The following is a 19,749-nucleotide window of genomic DNA, read 5'->3' as shown; positions in this document are numbered from 1 at the left end:
TGTATGTGGGATCCGAACCCTCGGCGGGAGCGCTGCCGCACTCTCAAGTGGCGCACTGTAGGAGTGCGCCACCGGGCCGGCCCAAGATAAGATTTTTAAAAATGTGTCTCTTCAATGCTTTGCTTTTTATAAAGTTCTGAATTTTGTCTCATTGATGGAAATATTAGGTATGGTTATCAGGAATTTATATTTAATAGGGCCGGCCCATGGCTCACTTGGGAGAGTGCGGTGCTGATAACACCAAGGCCATGGGTTCGGATCCCATATAGGGATGGCCAGTTAGCTCACTTGGGTGAGCGTGGTGCTGACAACACCAAGTCAAGGGTTAAGATCCCCTTATCGGTCATCTTTAAAAAAAAAAAAGGAATTTATAGTTAATAATAATAGCATATAAACAAATAAAACTTATTATAACAGTGCTGTTTAGGTTATAGCACTCTATAAAGAATTGAGTATTTCAGGAACTGTATGATAGTTACTGAGATGTATTTGTCGTTTTCCATCCTTCTATCTCATTAATGAAAAACAGTTGCTAAATTGGTAGATTTTATTTAGCAATCCTAGTTCTGCTTTGATGAGATTAGGGGACATTAAATAGAAATCACATTTGTAATATTTGACTGAACTATTTTTGCATTAAAGAAAAGATTTCTAAAAGTATTGTATTATGTAGAAAATTAAATATATATGTATATGTAAATAAATATATACATACACACATATGAAAGTATGAAGAAGCAAGTGAGGACTTTGTTATATTTTAGTCTCTTAATGCTCATATGCCTTGTACAAGAGGTTTGTTAGAATATAGTAATAAAAATTAATTCTATTAAAGTATCTTTAAAAAGTGTACTTTTTTTGTTTCTTTTGGACAGGTGACTCATTTTTCTATTGTTCTGACCGCCAAAGATTTTAACCCAGAGAAATATGCCGCCTTCACTAGGATATTGTGTAGGTCTGTATAAAAACTGTATTACATGCTAATATTAAAAAATGAAGATCTTACTCAATAGTTACAAGCAGATTTCTACACTGAGGAAGCAAATTTCAGCCCTCTGTCTCACCAACTTAATCTTTTGCAGCCCTTCAGAGACTATTTTATAATGAGAGACTTTCTCTTCTGCTTCTCTCATTTGGGAAAATGGTCTGGGAGAAGAGAAAAGCATATTGCACAGCTGTTGTGTTCCTGGGTGTTTTGAGTCACTTGCTACTTTTGATTTGTTACTTCTGCTTCCAATCTAGAATTTTTTGTAGCAGGATGGGTAAGTTAAGTGCTTTATAAAGTAGTAAGCTGGTTTCTATGTGTCAGGGTCTGTGCAGTCATGTTGGGGAAAGTTAATGGACATTTTGAATTATGCTGAAGCACAAGAAAACATTTCTTAGCTGGAATGTGGAGGGAAATTGTGATTAATTGGTTAATTGTGATTGAAGTAGAGTCCTTTTGTTTCAATCTCAGCTGTTGAAAAAATTTATCTAAAATATACCAGTCCACTCTCTTGACTTGGTAAGTATAGCTAGTGGACCTAATGAAATCTTTCTTATATGTTAGGGATATTGGCTCTTTATTGATGAAGGCTTTTGCAGGGTTTTAGTTTTAGTTGTTTTGTTTTTATATTGTTATTAACTATATACAATTGTAATTCTGGATCTTATGTATTATCCTCAGCCCTTAGGCTCTTGCCTAATAAGTAGTTTTTTGGTAAGGGTGAAGGGAATTAGGTTTTTCCCACTGTAAGTCTTTTTGCCATTTTTGTACATGCATGCACCCACCCACATACCCACACACCAAAACAGAACACAAAACCCGGTGCAAGAATATCTTTATTATGTATGGGTTTCAGTTAGATTGTATTTTGACTAAATACCATTTGACTGTTTTTCCAGCCAACTAGGATAAGAAAGACTTCCTGCTGTCATAAGATAAATTCCAGGTGTATGTCTCACTGTGGAATATAAACAATTGTCTTCATGACACAAAGGGAGATTATTATTGCTAGAAGAGATGCTATCCATAAGCCATAAACTAAAAACACTACAGAGGTGTTTTTGCACAAACACTGGACTCCCATTTCGTTTGATTGAGTCAGGGTTAGTTTACTCAACTGAACTCACTGGGAAATATTCTGGGGTGCAGAAGGCAAGGTTGCTTCAGACCCCACTTCCTGCCCAGGAGGAAGCCCAGAGGTTTCTCAGCTTCTGCAGTGTCATGGCACTGTAGTGTTCTGGGTTCTCCTCTCCCATCACAGTGCGAGAGAAGTGAAGGCTCAGGGCAATTGCTGGCTACCTCCTCTGCCCCCTACCCATTATTTGTGTGCTCACCTTTGCATTTGGACACCCCCATCCCCACGTAGGTATGTGTCTGTGTGCACATGTACACACTCATAGACAAACACTTTTTCATGGTGGCGAGGTTCACGTGGAGTTAGTCTCTTCTGTTTCTGGTGAGAGGAGCAGGCAGGCGTGCCTGCCTCCACATACTGCTCACATGGCAGCAGAAGCCCACATGGGAAGGCCTCCCTCCCAGTGCAGCCTGCAGGTTAACTGTCAAGATCCCCGTCTTCTAGTCCCTGCAGCTAGTGGCCCTGGTAGAGAACCAGGGTTTCATGCACACTTGGAATCAGCTGTCCAAGCCATGTGTGGCAGCCTGCGGTGTCTGTCTAAACAAGGTCCTCTCTGGTCGCACTGCATGGTTTTCCTGTGGATTGGTTTTGGGGCATTCCTCCCTCTGTTCCATCTCTCATGGCCCAGGGCTGTCACATAGGAAGTCATCTTATCCCTCCAACCTTCCAATGTTTCTCTTCTCCATTACTATATGTTGTTTCTCTTTTATGTTAATGGTGTTTTAATTTTGTTGTTGGTGGTGGTAAAACACATAAAAAATGCGAACAATACAGAAGTGTATAGAGTGAAAACTAAGTCCCTCCTCGGCCTGAAACAATACAGAAGCGTATAGAGTGAAAACTAAGTCCCTCCTCGGCCTGTTCCCCAGCCTCCAGTTCTGCCTCCTGACCCCCACCCCACACAACTCCTCTGACGTCTTTCTTGATATCCTACCAGAGATGTGTTTTCCCTGTGTAAGCACATATATGAGTTCATAGGAACAATACAGAAGTGTATAGAGTGAAAACTAAGTCCCTCCTCGGCCTGTTCCCCAGCCTCCAGTTCTGCCTCCTGACCCCCACCCCACACAACTCCTCTGACATCTTTCTTGATATCCTACCAGAGATGTGTTTTCCCTGTGTAAGCACATATATGAGTTCATAGGTTTGAATGTATTTTACATATATGAGAATTTACCATATTTATTGTTCTCCACCTTTTTTCTCAACTTGTGGATTGAAATAATAAAAACCACTGATGATTGACAAAATTTAGTAAGCAGTTAAAACACTTGCTTTTTTCACTCAATCTACAATAAATATAATTTTCATGTGATCTATCTTAAACATCAGGTTTTTTTTTTTCCCCCGATTTTCTATCTCATCAGCTGCTGAAAGGCCCAAATAGACCCAGTCATGTTTCTCAAGCAAAATTTAGTTTTAGTTACTCACAGGAAGAGATTTCAAGGGGAAGAGACTGACTCCACATGTGAGCTATAAAGGCAGCCAGTTTCCTGTCAGCATTTTCTGGAAGTTTTAACCTGATGAATGTCTCTAATGCTCATTTGTCACCAGAAACTTAAAGAGTTTGGTTTCTTAATTATCTAAATACAGACACCTATGGGAACTCTGATAATAAGTATGGGTTCTACAACTAATTACTGCTTTCTTTGTGAACAACGCATAAAACCCTTTTCTTGTCAAAGGAAATTCCAGTAATAAAACAGAGTTGTATGACTAAGAACACCAGTTATGAATGTAGGACATAAAAAAGAGATAAGTATACAATGTTCTTGGGAATAATATGGCCTCGGAGAGTCCCTGGTTTATTCTCCTTAGTGACTATACCAGGCTTCCCAAGATGTAAGGAGAGAGCTGACATCAAAGAATTGCTGAAGGTCTCTTAAGTGCTTTTTTTTTTTTTTAAATATGTTTTTGAATTAAATTTGGGAAATTGTTCATGTCATGAAAAGATTCAGGCATTCAGAAGTGAATTAGTAAGTTGTCTTTAGATTCTTTAGAAAGTACCCATGCCTAGCCTTGGTGCCTTTCTGCATGTGATTCATGCCAAATAAAAGCACGGTTGCTTTTTGTCCTTTCTTACAGAATATACCTGAAACATGGGAGTCCAGTTAAAATGATGGAGAGTTATATTGCTGTTCTCACAAAGGGGGTATGCCAGAGTGAAGAAAATGGCTCTTTTCTTAGCAAGGACTTTGATGCCCGAAAGGCATATCTTGCAGGCTCCATTAAAGGTAAAAGAAAAAAAAAAAAACCATCCCAACAAGAAAATCTTCAAGCCAAGGACAATCTCTCATTAGATTTCATTGTTCCATCTTTCCATACATTATTTTCATCTACATAGTATTTGTCTCCTACACAGGAGGGTACTTCAACTCCTATGTTTCCTTATTGGTTAGAATCAATGGAAAATAGATTTTTGTGGTGTTCCTTTCCATATTAGGCTGTTATTATAGAAATGTTATCTCACTAGTAAGCTGAATGTCCAGGCTCGAGGTCTCCATTGACTTCCACAGTTTTTCTCTCCTTGTATCTTAGCAGTTACCTCTTCTTCAGGAGCTCAAGTCCTGACCCAGAGTCCCTTATTTAACTCCTAGCTGGAAAATCCAAAATGGCATAGATAGCCCAGGGCTCAGCCACAGACTTCAGGGTCCTCAAGCAGGAGGAGAGGGGAACTCTGAAGGTGAAGCTGCCCCCATTCACATCCTCCCCTTGTGCCTGTCTTTGCTCTTGATCCCATTGTCCTATGTGGCTTCTAAGCATCCTTGTTGAGGTGTCAGGTGTTCATCCAACTAGATAAAAAGGGCTTAAGTAATGACAGGGGCGGGAGTGGTTAATGGACTTTTTCTTAAAAATCAGGCTGTTTTCATGATACAGAAAGATGTTGGTTCCCCTTCATATCATTTATTCTACTTTCTTGTGAGTCTGGCTTCATCTGTGCCTCCTGTGTGGAGCCCCTTGGGGGTAGCTGCAGGCAGCTGTAGCACAGCCGATGAGCAGTCATCGGGTAGATATACTCATCTGCCAAATAAGGTGCTTTCATGTTTGCAACATTTGCCTAAATTTATTCTTTATATTGAACATAATTTTGTGTATGTATGACAACTCTTTCTGATAAAAATTTATTTCCTTATATAATATTTAATGTAGTAACATTTTAATTTCTTTTTTTTTTTTTTTTAAAGACATTGTATCTCAGTTTGGAATGGAAACTGTTATCTTACACACCGCACTCATGCTAAAGAAGAGAATTGTTGTCTATCATCCCAAAATAGAAGCTGTCCAGGAGTTTACCAGGTATCATCTCTAATTATTAAAACCTGTGAACTTTGTTGGCAGACAGTTTGGGGCACTAGATATTACCATGTGCTCTGTTCTGTATACATGGCATGCGTTACTCTGGGGTTGAAATACCATTTTGTCTAATGTTTCAGTTTAGATCTAGTGGTTCAAAGTCACTGAATTTGGACAGATTCTTAACATTAGAAAAATGAATATTTTAGAGCAGGGAATTAGCAAACTTTTCCTTGCCAGACAGTTTATATTTTAGGCTTGCGAGCCATGCAATCTCTGTCTTAACTAGTCAGCTGCCTGGGTAGCACAAAAGCAGCCATAGATAACATGTATGTAAATGAATGAGAATGGCTGTAATCAATAAAACTTTATTTACAAAGATAGGCAGCTGGCCTATGGCCTATGGGCCATAGTTTGCTGACCCCGATTTTAGATGAGCTATACCTTCTGTTCAGTGTTACCAAAGACTCTCCTATTTTTATAATAAATACAGATCTTTTAGAATTTAATTTTACTAAATCTAACTTGTTCTTAGCTTCTTTTTTAAAAGCAAGGGAATTAGCATTTGTGCTGGTTTTATTATATGCCAGGCATAATATAAGACACCTTAAATTATTAAATTTACTTATGACAAGAACCCTGCAAGGAAGTATTATTACCCCATTTTATGAACGAGAAAATTGAGGCTTGCAGAGGCTAAGTGGTAAGATCATGAAAAGAAGAAAGGTTTCATAGTCTGAAAGATCTGAGTTAAAATCCTGGGACAGCAACTTATTAGCTTTGTGGCCACATAAAAGATATTGAATGTTTCTGAGCCTCAGTTTCTTTATCTGTAAAATGAGGATCATAATACATACTTCATAAGTTCATTTTTAGCACTAGAAATAATTTATGTAAAATGCTTAGCATGTGGCTTGTTCATACTTTAGAAATGATTATTGTTATGATCGTGACTGCCTCAAATCTTAAATGAGAGGGCCAGAATTTTTCCTCTGCTCTCTGGCTCCAAAACTATATTTTTCTACCCCCTTATTTTTCCACCTACATTCATGCTTCTTAAACTGGAGTGTCCCTAGCTTCTGGGGATATTTACCAGGGGGTGCACAGAGCCACAGATAAAGTCAGCACATCTTCCTGCAGTAGTTGTTTTACCACAAGTTTTTTCTAAGGAAACCTATGTTGTGTGAAAACAGACACAGCGTGGTCTGCAAGTTTGGCTGGAACTCTAAACGTAGATGGAGGCTTCCTGAAAATTTCCTGCTTACCGGGGCCACTTTGGATATTACCTTGGACTCTCTCTCCGTGGCAGTCTGCACACTGGGATGTTTGGAGGAAGACTTTAGAAGTATCACTCCTTGCCACCCTGGAGATCTTTTGAAACTTCACCTTGAGCTTTCTGTAGCTTATCCGACCCAAAAAAGTAGAGTGTAAAACACTGAATTGCTTTAACTTGAAGCCTGAAGGTGTCTGTTAGCATGTTTGGGGCTTGGTCTCACCTCTGTCCCTGATTAGCTGTTATGGCTCTAGCTTCTTAATTTCCTCCTCAGGAAGAGGAGGGACAGGCTGAGTCTTTTAGGTGTGGGCCAGCTACAATTTGACTTCTTGCCTTGATTCCCCAGGACTCTGCCCGCTCTCGTGTGGCATCGACAGGACTGGACCATCCTTCATTCTTATGTGCACCTCGATGCCGATGAACTGGAAGCCCTGCAGATGTGCACGGGTAGGCAGGAGGATCCTGGGAATGAAATATTTTGCTTTAAGGAGGGTTTTTTGTTTTGGTTTTATTTTTAATGTGTATTCCTAAGGGGAATACTGGTCATTTATTATTTCTTTGGCAAATGCTATCAATTTTTTCTCCTTTTAAAAAAATAGTGGTAAAATTCATATAACATAAAACTTACCATCTTAACCATTTTTTTTTTTTTTTGGCTGGAAAATCCAAAATGGCATAGATAGCCCAGGGCTCAGCCACAGACTTCAGGGTCCTCAAGCAGGAGGAGAGGGGAACTCTGAAGGTGAAGCTGCCCCCATTCACATCCTCCCCTTGTGCCTGTCTTTGCTCTTGATCCCATTGTCCTATGTGGCTTCTAAGCATCCTTGTTGAGGTGTCAGGTGTTCATCCAACTAGATAAAAAGGGCTTAAGTAATGACAGGGGCGGGAGTGGTTAATGGACTTTTTCTTAAAAATCAGGCTGTTTTCATGATACAGAAAGATGTTGGTTCCCCTTCATATCATTTATTCTACTTTCTTGTGAGTCTGGCTTCATCTGTGCCTCCTGTGTGGAGCCCCTTGGGGGTAGCTGCAGGCAGCTGTAGCACAGCCGATGAGCAGTCATCCCGGTAGATATACTCATCTGCCAAATAAGGTGCTTTCATGTTTGCAACATTTGCCTAAATTTATTCTTTATATTGAACATAATTTTGTGTATGTATGACAACTCTTTCTGATAAAAATTTATTTCCTTATATAATATTTAATGTAGTAACATTTTAATTTCTTTTTTTTTTTTTTTTAAAGACATTGTATCTCAGTTTGGAATGGAAACTGTTATCTTACACACCGCACTCATGCTAAAGAAGAGAATTGTTGTCTATCATCCCAAAATAGAAGCTGTCCAGGAGTTTACCAGGTATCATCTCTAATTATTAAAACCTGTGAACTTTGTTGGCAGACAGTTTGGGGCACTAGATATTACCATGTGCTCTGTTCTGTATACATGGCATGCGTTACTCTGGGGTTGAAATACCATTTTGTCTAATGTTTCAGTTTAGATCTAGTGGTTCAAAGTCACTGAATTTGGACAGATTCTTAACATTAGAAAAATGAATATTTTAGAGCAGGGAATTAGCAAACTTTTCCTTGCCAGACAGTTTATATTTTAGGCTTGCGAGCCATGCAATCTCTGTCTTAACTAGTCAGCTGCCTGGGTAGCACAAAAGCAGCCATAGATAACATGTATGTAAATGAATGAGAATGGCTGTAATCAATAAAACTTTATTTACAAAGATAGGCAGCTGGCCTATGGCCTATGGGCCATAGTTTGCTGACCCCGATTTTAGATGAGCTATACCTTCTGTTCAGTGTTACCAAAGACTCTCCTATTTTTATAATAAATACAGATCTTTTAGAATTTAATTTTACTAAATCTAACTTGTTCTTAGCTTCTTTTTTAAAAGCAAGGGAATTAGATCAGCAGAATCATTCAGTCGTATATCACATTGTCTCATATATGAGTGAGAGCTGTTGTTAAATACCACCAATTCCAGAGGTCTGCTAATTCTTGAATTGCCCTGATTAGCATTTATTGATTGTATCAGATCCATGTTATCACTGAGAACATAGGCATGTGGCTTTGATTTCCTGGAGACAGACCTGAAGAGGGAACATTGGTTAAGAGAATCCTTGCTACCTTCTGCCTTGTCTGTCATTCTTAACCCAAATAGCATGACCAAAAAGTAAATGCTTTGCTTCAGCCTTGTTCCCTGACATTGAAGTCTAATTTTGGAACATTTTGAGTTGTGTGAATTTCTTCAGGCAACTGACAATAATGTAGTTTTCATAAATGCCACAGGGTACGGCTGATGTTCCCAAATAAAACAGTGAAGAAAAGCAGCTGATGAGCTTTTAGACTCAATTCTCTTTTGATATGTTCACAATATTTCTTCCTACTCCAGTAGTGTTGTTCATCTTTGTAATGCAGGTTACATCGCCGGATTTGTCGACTTGGAAGTGAGCAATAGACCAGACCTCTATGATGTGTTTGTGAATCTGGCAGAGAGTGAGATTACTATTGCTCCACTTGCAAAAGGTTAGTTCTCAGTTCTGTTACTAGCACAAGATATCAGTCAAATAACTGTACATGGGTACTTTAAAAAGTTCATGGAAAGATTTGTATTATCTTTTAATCCTATTTTTCCATGAACTTTTTGAAGTACTCATATTTTTTAGGTTTTCTTTTTTTAAAAAAGATGACTGGTAAGGTGATCTTAACCCTTGACTTGGTGTTGTCAGCACCAAGCTCTCCCAAGTGAGCAAACTGGCCATCCCTATATAGGGATCCGGACCCGTGGCCTTGGTGCTATCAGTACCACCCTCTCCCAAGTGAGCCACAGGTCAGCCCTTCAGTTGATTTTCTAAAACCAGTATTTGAAGGCTTGCTTAACCCACTCTGCTGAAGCTGGAGGGATTTTTCCGTATCTGGAACACAACATTTATTTAAGACATAAACATGTTAGCAGTACATCCTGGGTGCTTATGCTGCACATGTATGTTAACAAATTTTCCGCACTTTTCTGCTTAAACAAAGTATGTCTATTGCTACATAACAGATCACTTTAGAACTCAGTGGTTTAAAACAACAGATATTGGGCCAGCCCCGTCACTCACTCAGGAGAGTGCGGCGCTGTTAGTGCCGAAGCCACGGGTTTGGATCCTATGTAGGGATGGCCAGTGCGCTCACTGGCTGAGCGTGGTGCGAACCACACCATACCAAGGGTTGCGATCCCCTTACCGGTCATAAAATAAAATAAATATTTATTATCTCACAGTTTCAGTGGATCAGGAGTAACTTAGGTAGGTGGTTCTAGTTCAGGGTCTCTTTTGAGGTTTCAATCAAGATATTGCCAGGGCTGCAGTCATCTGAAAGCTCAGCTGGGGCTGGAGATCCACTTCCAAGCTAACACACATGGCTTTTGGCAGGAGGCCTTAGTTCCTTGCCACATGGACCTCTCTACTGGACAGCTTGAGTGTTCTCACAACATGAAAGCTGGCTTTCCCAAGAGCAAGGGATCCAAAAGAGAAAGGGAAGAAGGCCAAAGCCTTTTATGACTTTGTTCCTGAAGTCACACAGTATTACTTTCTCTATACTTGTTAGAAGCAAGTCACTAAATCCAGTCCACACTTAAGGGAAGAGGAATAAGTCTCCAGCTCTTGAAAGAAGAAATATCAAAGAGTATGTAGACATTTATCACTACACAAGGATTAAATATGACTCCGTTTTGTATGGAAAATCTTTGAAGGATGTCTCAGTAAGCAAAAGGGAATGAAAGTGGTCTTGGAGGTAATGATCGAGAAAGGGTATTCTAGTGTCACGAGTGTCATCTCTAGATATGATAAATTGTCCTAAATTACAGCTTCATGGAAAAGTGCCCAGGGATACTCAGGTGCTGGTTTAGATGGGATCACTGATAATAGCTTTTGTGTTGTCACTTACCTGTCTCCTAAAAGTGGGGGCAGCCAAATGCTGACTAATTAGAAATTTTTGTTAAGATTCTGATTATATGAGGTTTTATTAGCAACTTCAAATTAATAAAACCAGAATTGGTTTTCTCTTAACTCATTCTAAAATTACAAATATAATGTGTGTTCATGGTGAAAAATTCAAAGTACAGAATCAGGTTTTTAGTAGATACTGCCTGTTGAAAAGCCAATGTGGTAGAAAACTGGCTGTGGCCAGGGCCACTTAAACTGCTGAAGCCATAGGGTCAGAAAGGATGGCCATCTCCCTGCTGCTACTGCTGTTCAGACTGTATAAAATGGGCTCATCCCAGCCAGTACCATTCGAATGGAGTTTATCCCTTGCAGTGACAGCCAGAAATTTGTTAATCTTTTTGATGCAGACAGTAGCAGTGTATGTAATTAATGTTACTTAGGTGGTTTCCTTTGCTCATTTCTAAGGGTCTGAACACACTGAATGCTTAGGTGGCTTCTGCACAACTGTCAGGAAGCACTTCTTTCACAACATTCCCACCAGAAAGATAAAATTAAATGCTTAACGGTAAAGTCCTGGACAAGAAAGTCAGGTTCTTGGCATAAAGTCACAACTTATTTGTAACCAGAGTTTTTCATTACGTTTTATCTGCAAAGAATAATAAAAATTGGTGTCAGGTGGATGTGAAGGGGAAATTTGGCATGGTATATAAATCATGATTGTGTTATGCTTTACCTCCTAGCATGTCATTATGTTTGTGTTTAGTGATAAAATGGAAATGTGGGTGATTGTCAGCTGCATTTTGAAAATTCCCTCAGTATGGTCTTTCAAGTTTTTGGAAAGACGGCATGATTATTTTTTATTATGTAAACTTCTCAATACTCACACAGCATATTCTTGATCTCACCAGAGGCCATGACAATGGGCAAACTGCACAAAGAAATTGGTCATCTAATTGTTCAGTCTGCGGAAGATCCAGAGAAATCAGACAGCCAGGTTATACAGGTAACTCCCTCGTCTTCCGACATGCTAGGGGTCCTGCGACAGCATTGCTGGCTGGTGTGCGGCACATCTGCTCCTTACCTGCACGGTAGCAGGGTACAGTAGCATGGGAGGGGCCTGCAGGCAGGTGCTCAGACATGGGTTGGTGGGTTGGCTACGGTGATGATGGATGGGCAGGTGTGGGCTGCCATGGCCCAGCCCAGGGCAGGTGTATATGGGGGCTGGTGCTGAAGACAACCATTGATAGTGAGAACCGTAACTGCCAGGTGGTTTGGAATGCTTTTCTGGGCCAGCCAGTGCTACTCCCAGGAGAATGTTCATGAAGGAATAAATCATAAAGAGAAGGTAGTTGCTGAGCACGGAGCAAGATAGACCACTGTAATGTAGCTTTGCTGTATTGTCTCCAGGACAGCGGAAATCATGCAGTCAGACTCCTGTCCCGCTGAGCAAGCTCTGCCGTCACACCTGCAGAGCCACCTCCTCTGTGGGGACTACCTATCAAGCTGACCAGAGTTTCCATGTGGACCAGTCAGCACCTTCTCTTTTATTTCCTGTGCCTCTCCACGTGGTGCCGGTGCTCCTTCTCTGCCCTGTAGCTTGCCCAGTATCTTCACATCCTGGCTCCTGGCTCTTTGCATTTGGCCTGTGCCCAGCTCCTTGCTCCTCTCCGGAGGGATACGCTTCCAGCCTATCCTCTCCCAAGCCTTGCCTCATCCAGACCCCCGTCTCACACCCTGGGCCCGAGGGGCCTGGAAGGACTGTCTCCCTTATCTGTGCCTGTGCCACGTAGGGGGCACCTCTCATAAGCAGGCTCTACTCACCTGTTCCAACCCAGCGCATTTCTTCATTCATCTGTTCAGTGACTCAGATGGCGCGCACCGAGCACCAGCTCTCCATCAGGCACTGCCCTGGGCAGTGGGGGTCAGTGGGGAGCCAAGCCCCCGCCCTCACAGAGCCTGTGCTCTAGTGGGCAGATGAATAGAAAATAATACACATAGGGCTGGCCCGTGGCTCACTCGGGAGAGCGTGCTGCTGACACCAAGTCAAGGGTTAAGATCCCCTTACTGGTCATCTTCTAAAAAAAAATAATAATAAACGAGATGTTTGTGGGCCAGGATAAATGCTGTGACAGAAACAAGGGGGGAGGCAGAGAATATTTGGGAGGAGGTAAGACAGCTCTCTGAGGAGGTGACATGAACCGAAGGAGAGGGGCCACAGGGACTGCCTGGGACTCGCCAGCAGCACTCTTCTTTCAGTTCAGTGCCAGTGGCCCGTCCAGCTGTGCCCAGGAAGAGTGGACAGGTCTTGTCCTGAGGACCCGCACCCTGAGACTCTCAGAAGATGCTGCTTTTCTACCATGTGGGTCATCAATGCCCACCCAGCCCCCATCAACATTAGAGTGAAAACACTTAGCAGTGTTAGTGAAATATGTAAATGTGCATTTTGAATTACTGTGTTTTTCATGGACAAATAGTGAGGCAGAGATGACTCCATATAATGTATGACACCTTGGGGAGGGAGAGTCAAAGTGCCCAGCATGTTGCAGGGGCCCAGAAACATCGGAATGAGGCCATGATGTCAGCAACCCAGAAGAAAGACGTGAGTTTAATGCGAGCCCTCGTGAGACCTCAGCCGCTCAGAGGAAAGCCGGTTACTGAAGAGGAATAAAGCCTGGTGGCAGGGGCTGGGTACTTATCCCAGGCAAAAGAAGACTTTGGGGAAGAGATTTGTTCAGAGAACAATAGCAAGGTTCCTCAAAAAGTTAGAGTCACCATATGATTCATATGTTTCATAATTTATAAATAAAGTTAGTCTGATAAACTTTTAAAAAAATGGTAGGAAGAATTCTAGGAAATAACTTCAAATTTTTGGATACTAACGTATTACATATTCTCCTGTTCTGTTAAAGGATATTGCCCTCAAAACAAGAGAAATCTTCACCAAGCTAGCACCGTTTTCAGAAGTTTCAGAAGATGGAGAAAAGAGAGTCCTCAATTTTGAGGCATTAAAGCAAAAACGATTTCCACCAGCAACAGAAAACTTCCTTTACCATCTAGCAGCAGCCGAACAGATGCTGAAAATCTGACCAGGACAGAATGTCTCACTGATGACTGATAGAAAGCCCGCCTCTCCCTCTGATTAGCCATTAGCTATGTAAAATACTGAAAATAACAGAGAAAATGTTCTATTTTTAATGATTTATTTGAAAGTATTGAGATTTGACCTGAAACACATGAAAACACTTCTGAGTTTCTTCTAGCAGATCAGTTTCCTGCCCGCTGTCAGTGTCGGACAAAGTGCTGTCACTACTACGTGTAACATTGTAAAACAGCCTGATGTCCTGGAGTAAGAGAGAAAAAGCTGTCAAGTTCTTGTGCAAATCACAGCAAATCTTAAAGCCTTCATTATTATGTTCCCATTTATCACCTGTGTAGCTATAAACTAATGGTTTATTTTCAGAAAGCTGCCTGAAATTCTGCTTTGTATTCTTCTAGGAAGAACTTTAATTCCTTATGAGGAAATCTACTTTCTGAGCCAAACTACTTAAGTTTTCTGCAGAACTGTCTAGAAGATCATTCAAAAGACCCTGCAGTTGCACTCTTTTGTAAAAGAAAAATTTTTTTCTTGGCCTTTGAACATTTTGCCTGTACTATGAAGATTTTGATTAGATTTTATACTTGAGTAGACAACTTTAATACTCCATATTTATATTGTTACAGAAGTAAGCACCTGGCAAACTTAAGCCACTAGTACTCTTCAGTTAACCCTGTTGCTAGCAATATTCTTTTGAAAAAGATGCTCGTCCTTACATGGTAAATGAGGGGCCCACTTTGAACATAAATGTCTGCAGGACTGAAACAGTGACATCATAATTGGTAAGGAATTGTGAGAATTAACTTCTTGCAGGGACCAAAGCCAGAGAATGTCTTCAGACAACTTTAGTAATGTAATTTGGCCACATAGCAAAGTAACTGTTCTCTGTTCTGTACCATTTTCCTAATTAGAGACCTTATAATTGCCAAACAAGCATAGAGGTCTAAGATATACTTGTTATTTTAGAAATCCTACCTGGAAACATGCTTGCAAAAAAAACTTCTTTATACGATCTTTTTCTCTTTTTGGTGTTAACATTTATTATACAAAAAATAAAAAATAGCCTTTTTCTCCTCCCTCCCTAGGTGGGGGCAGGAAAATACCTGAAATGAAATGATGTTCACTGAGGCAAACAACTGAAAATTAAATCTGCACTTTATGAAAATGCATACTAACATCTTTTCTCCCACCCTTTTTTTGTATGACTGTACTGATGCTCCTCTATATACGATGGGGTTACCTATTGATCAACCCATTGTAAGTTCAAGATATTGCAAGTCAAAAATGCATTTAGTACACCCAGCCTACCTTAGACAGTGAAAATGTTTAAGAACGCTTACTTTAGCCTATGGTTGGGCAAAATCATCTAGCACAAAGCCTATTTTATAATACAGTGTTGACTGTCTCGTGTAACTTATTGAATACTGGACTAAAAGTGAAACGCAGGATGCTGTGTGGGTGCTTGGAGGATGGCTCCTGCTGCACACACGTCACTTCCACACCATTGTAAAGTCAAAATATGGAAAGTTGAACAAAAGTGAAACGCAGGATGCTGTGTGGGTGCTTGGAGGACGGCTCCTGCTGCACACACGTCACTTCCACACCATTGTAAAGTCAAAATATGGAAAGTTGAACCATCTTAAGTCGGGGCTGTCTGTATTAGTTAATGATCAAAGTCGTGGAAATGACAAATTTATGATGTAGAAATAAAATGAAGTATTTTGATACTCAACAAAGTTTTTGGTAGGTGAAGACTTGTGCCTTCTTTCTCCAATTCTCACTCCAAACAAAGCAAAAGAAAAAAACCTGTTTTTCAACTGAAGGTGAAGGCACTGGAGAATTATTAGAAGACCTATGTGAAAGTTAAAGCTGAGGGCTGGCCGGTTAGCTTAGCTGGTTAGAGTGCAGCCTTTTAACCCCAAGGTCACAGGTTTGGATCCCTGCACTGGCCAGCTGCCAAAAACTTATAAAATTAAAGCGACCCCACACCACAACTCGGCCCCACCTTCTGTCCTGCCCTACCTCCTCCATTCCCTGCTTGCTAGAGCTGCCTCACTTCAGCTTCCTCTGCTTGGAAGGTGCCTTCACATTTCTTACTCCATCATCAGTTAGAAGCTAAACCTCCACCTGGAGCCTTTGCCCATCTTGTTCTCTGCATTTAACTTTGTGTTAAGGCTGTGGCCAGCCTCAGCCATCTGGTGGATAATTTTTACTCATTGTCCTTTTAGGATGTTGTGAGACTCCTTTTACCGAATTTGGAACTAACCATCATTCTGGCCTAGGGAAAGCTGGAATCCACTGGTATGTTCCTTGATTTGGGGCAGGGTGTGCTGGAAACGTTCCCCTGGTACACAAATGTTTGGGTACCTACTCTTTCACACCCTGTGTTGTATCTGGGGCTACCCCATGGGTAAGACAGTCTGCTGGGGAAACAGGATTAGCAAGCAGGTCCTTGCACTAGACCCGATATGGGAAACACAGGATGCTACGGGAGCACATAGCAGGGACACCTAATTCAGTACCATGAATCCTGGAAGGATTACCCCCCTCTGGGGGGAACGATTATGTCCAAGCCAGACCTGAAGCCTAAGCAGGCGTTAGCCCAGAGCAGAGGGAACAGCCTGTGTGAAGGCCCAGAGAAGAGTGACCACAGCCCACATGAGGAACTGGATGCTGGTCCACGGTGAGGAATGGGAGTGGCGAGATGAGTAAGGTAAAGGCTCCTGCCTTCCATAGTAAGGAACTTGGACTTGGTCCTGACGCACCTGTAAGCCATTTAAGGCTTTTCAGCAGGTGTGGCTTAGAAGATTGCAGGGAGCCAGACAGCAGCCGAGCAGTACCAGCAGGGGATGCTGTTGGGCTGAGCTGGGGCGATGCAGCAGCCAGGAGTTCTAGACTAGACTGTGTGGGGCCGGGTCTGTGGAATGGGGTGGGGGTGACATCACTGATCCTGTTCTACATAACTGGGTCAGTGGCAGTGCCTTTTGCTGAGGTTGGGAGGGAAAGCCCATCTCAGGTTGGATGGGTTGAGTTAGAGGTATCTGTGGGACATCCAAATGGCAAAGACCATTGGGCAGCTGGATGGGGGCCTCTTGCTCAGGAGAGCAGCATAACACGGGAGCGTCCCGGTAGCACATGGGTGAGGCGGTCTCTGCTGAATGGAAGGTGGGGCAGAGAAGATGAGGGCCCACAAGTCTTGTAAGAAGTCTGCTATGAACAGAGTTTGTGCTTTTTTAATGAAGCAGGTGACTGAAACAGTTTAAATGCTACTGGGAAGGAGCCAGCAGGGAGGGACGCTGAGCCAGAGGGGACGGCAGAGACTACAGAGCAAGGCCTTGGGATAACAGAGAGGGTGGGCCCAGAGCCTGAGGGACAGCTGACCTTGCACAGAGGACAGGATGGGTGTGGGCAGAAGGAGGGGTGCCAAATTGGTGCCAGGAGGAGCCAGGGAGTTTCCATTGCTGTCCTCCGTTTCGCAGTGGAGGAGCAGGGTCATTTGCCAGTGGAGAAAGCAGAGCTGGCAGGAGGGTGGCAAAGATTTTAAGTAGCTGTCTGGGATGGCAATAAGCTAAGTAGGGGACAGGACTGATTTGGGGTTAGAGGCTTTGCTGGGCTCCACAGAAGTTCACGCTTATCTTGAGCTGGGCTACGAATCTACTGCCTGTGTCCGGGCCGCAGTGGGCCCTCTGCCTTTATTTCTTCAAATACTGAACTCGAGAAGGTTATCAGTAATTTCACAGTCTCCTTTAACAGGCTCATTCTCATTGCTGTCCCCTCAGCAGCCCCAGGGGGTGTCTTGTGGCTCTTCCTCCAGCCAGCCTTGAAAGCCCAGACACAACCAGCCTGCAAGCGTCTCAGCAAGTGGCATCTTAAGTCATCTTGTCAGCACAGGCACCTCTGGGGTCTCCAGCAGGCCTGTGGCAGAGTTCCTTAAACAGACAGGAAGGTTTTCAAGCTGCAACCAGACAAATTCACCTAAAACTCGCCCTACACCCCTCTGTTATAGAAGAGTTGTGTTTCTTCTGTTGAAGACTGGATTTCCTCTTCAAGCTTACTGCACTGTATCTGAAAAACAAAGTTAAATTCTTAATACTCACTTTAATAACTTTTATTGCTTTAGAAGCCAAATTAAGAAAAAAACAATTTCTGAAAGCAACCATTTCACAGTCCGTCTTTTTCAATGATGTCTAATCTACAGCAAAAATCATAACCTAACTTAGTAAGAACTTTTTAATGGAAGAATTTGAAATATAAACAAAGGGAGAAAGAATATAAGGACCCTCATGTACTGTCGCTCAGCAACACTATTAACAATCTACCGATGTTATTTCATCAAGCACCTCCCACACCCAGCCGTGGGTTCTTTCTTGAGTGTTTCAAGGCAATTCTCAGACGTGTCATCTCACCTACAAATACTTCAGTATGAAATTCCAAACGATAAAGACTTTGTTATTATTTAAATGGTAATGATAGTAGTTATACACTACTACGCCATTATCACACCTAACAAAATTAACAGTAATCCCCTGACAGCATCCGATACCCATCCCCAATAGGGCAAGGCTGCAGATGTACTAGCTGACGTGGGCAGGCAGAGGAGGAGCTCTGTAAGGGACGAGCTCTGTTGTTCGGTCCTTGAGGTTCCAGACCTGAAAGGTATCACAGCCTGTGGATGTCTGATGAAATGCCCTGCGTGAGGGCCTGGCAGAGCCCCTCTCAGTCTTGGGCTCTGCACGTGGCATGGGCCACTCCAGGCAGGACACCCACAAGCCCTGCATCACCATTCAGGCACCTCCATGCCTACCTTGGAACAACGGCTATTTTCAAGGTCCAGCAAGTTCTGGCATTTGGGGCCGTGCAGGGAGATCGATTCCACTTCCTGCCTCCACTCTGACCTCTGAGAGATCTGTCCCCTTGGCCTGGCTGTGCAGACCCTGACATCTGGTGCGACCATCCTGCCAGACACAGGCAGCCTCCTGTGCCCACTCAGCCCTTCTGCATCTCCACAGGGCCTCTTCCCTCCCACCTCTGCCTGTTCAAATCCATCCATCTCCAAAGGCTGCCTCCTCCAGGAAGCATCCTGGACTAGCTGCAATTTTCTTTCTCTAACCTCCCCATAGCCCTCCAGGTAGTGTTTACTCTCTACCATGAAACAGTCATTTCATTTTATGACATTACCCTTCCCGCAAAAGCCTGTGGCAGAGCCTGCCATCTGCCCCCAGTATCTGTTCTCTTCTTTCACAGCAGTAGCACTTTATTTTTTATTTTATTTTACTTTTTTGTCCTTTTTGAGACCGGCCGCACCGCGCTCAGCCATTGAGCGCTGCGAGCACACCGGTCATCCCCATATAGGATCCGAACCCACGGCGGGAGCGCAGCAGCGCTCCCAGCACCACACTCTCCCGAGTGCGCCACAGGCTCGGCCCAGCCCAGCAGTAGCACTTTAAACAGATCAGAATAAAGGCCTCATTTCCCAGCCTTCCTTGCAGTAAGACTTGTCCACATGACTAGGTTCTGGTCAATGCGACGGGAGCAGAAGTGCTGGGTGATTGCCATGGAATGAGTGGCACCCTATTGGGCTTTGAGGCTGAGGGCCAGACCCTAGGGATGGTGGCGTGCAGAGCTGGAGGGAATCGGGTCCCTGAGAACTTCATGACAAACCACCACCTTAGCTGGACTGGACACCTCACACCTATGTAACTGAGAAGTAAAATTCTGCCTTGTCAAGGCACTGGTAGTTACAGCCGAGAGTAATCCTAGTTAATACAGAGCCCTTCCTTCCTGTGTCCTCTGTCCTGGCTATGGGCACCACCCCTGAGCCAGAAACCTGGGTTGCCCCTGGACACCTTTTCTTTTCTTTTCATCACTGCTCTTTCACTCCTATATGAATGCTTGAAAGTTCTGACTTGTCCAGTCCATGCATTTCTACCCCACTCCCATGCACCTAGCCCACGCCCCCCAGCATCTCCGACCAGAGTTACTTCCACAGCCGCCTGCCTCTAGGACTGCCGCCTCCTTCCATTTAGGAC

At 42.8% G+C, this 19,749-nt stretch overlaps 2 protein-coding genes across 2 annotated transcripts in view; one reads left to right on the top strand and one right to left on the bottom strand.

Moving 5' to 3' along the window:
- FAM45A (family with sequence similarity 45, member A) overlaps nt 1-14,829 on the top strand; it is a gene marked incomplete at its 5' end in the record, with an annotated part of 17,158 nt that extends 2,329 nt beyond the window's left edge. Inside the window, 7 exons of the mRNA XM_008582873.1 lie at nt 876-955; nt 4,206-4,354; nt 5,306-5,417; nt 7,034-7,134; nt 9,116-9,223; nt 11,535-11,629; nt 13,536-14,829. Of these exons, the coding sequence (XP_008581095.1) occupies nt 876-955; nt 4,206-4,354; nt 5,306-5,417; nt 7,034-7,134; nt 9,116-9,223; nt 11,535-11,629; nt 13,536-13,712 (822 nt within the window). The remainder of the gene's footprint in view (nt 1-875; nt 956-4,205; nt 4,355-5,305; nt 5,418-7,033; nt 7,135-9,115; nt 9,224-11,534; nt 11,630-13,535) is intronic.
- A 2,104-nt stretch (nt 14,830-16,933) lies between these two features.
- SFXN4 (sideroflexin 4) overlaps nt 16,934-19,749 on the bottom strand; it is a 17,305-nt gene continuing 14,489 nt past the window's right edge. The window contains exon 11 of the mRNA XM_008582870.1: nt 16,934-17,785. Within this exon, the coding sequence (XP_008581092.1) occupies nt 17,708-17,785 (78 nt within the window). The 3' untranslated portion in view covers nt 16,934-17,707. The remainder of the gene's footprint in view (nt 17,786-19,749) is intronic.

This window comes from Galeopterus variegatus, unplaced genomic scaffold, assembly GCF_000696425.1.
Source record: "Galeopterus variegatus unplaced genomic scaffold, G_variegatus-3.0.2 Scaffold2748, whole genome shotgun sequence".
NCBI classification, from domain to species: Eukaryota; Metazoa; Chordata; class Mammalia; order Dermoptera; family Cynocephalidae; genus Galeopterus; species Galeopterus variegatus.
Note: the sequence above shows the minus strand (reverse complement) of the source record. Positions and strands in the feature narration are given on the sequence as shown.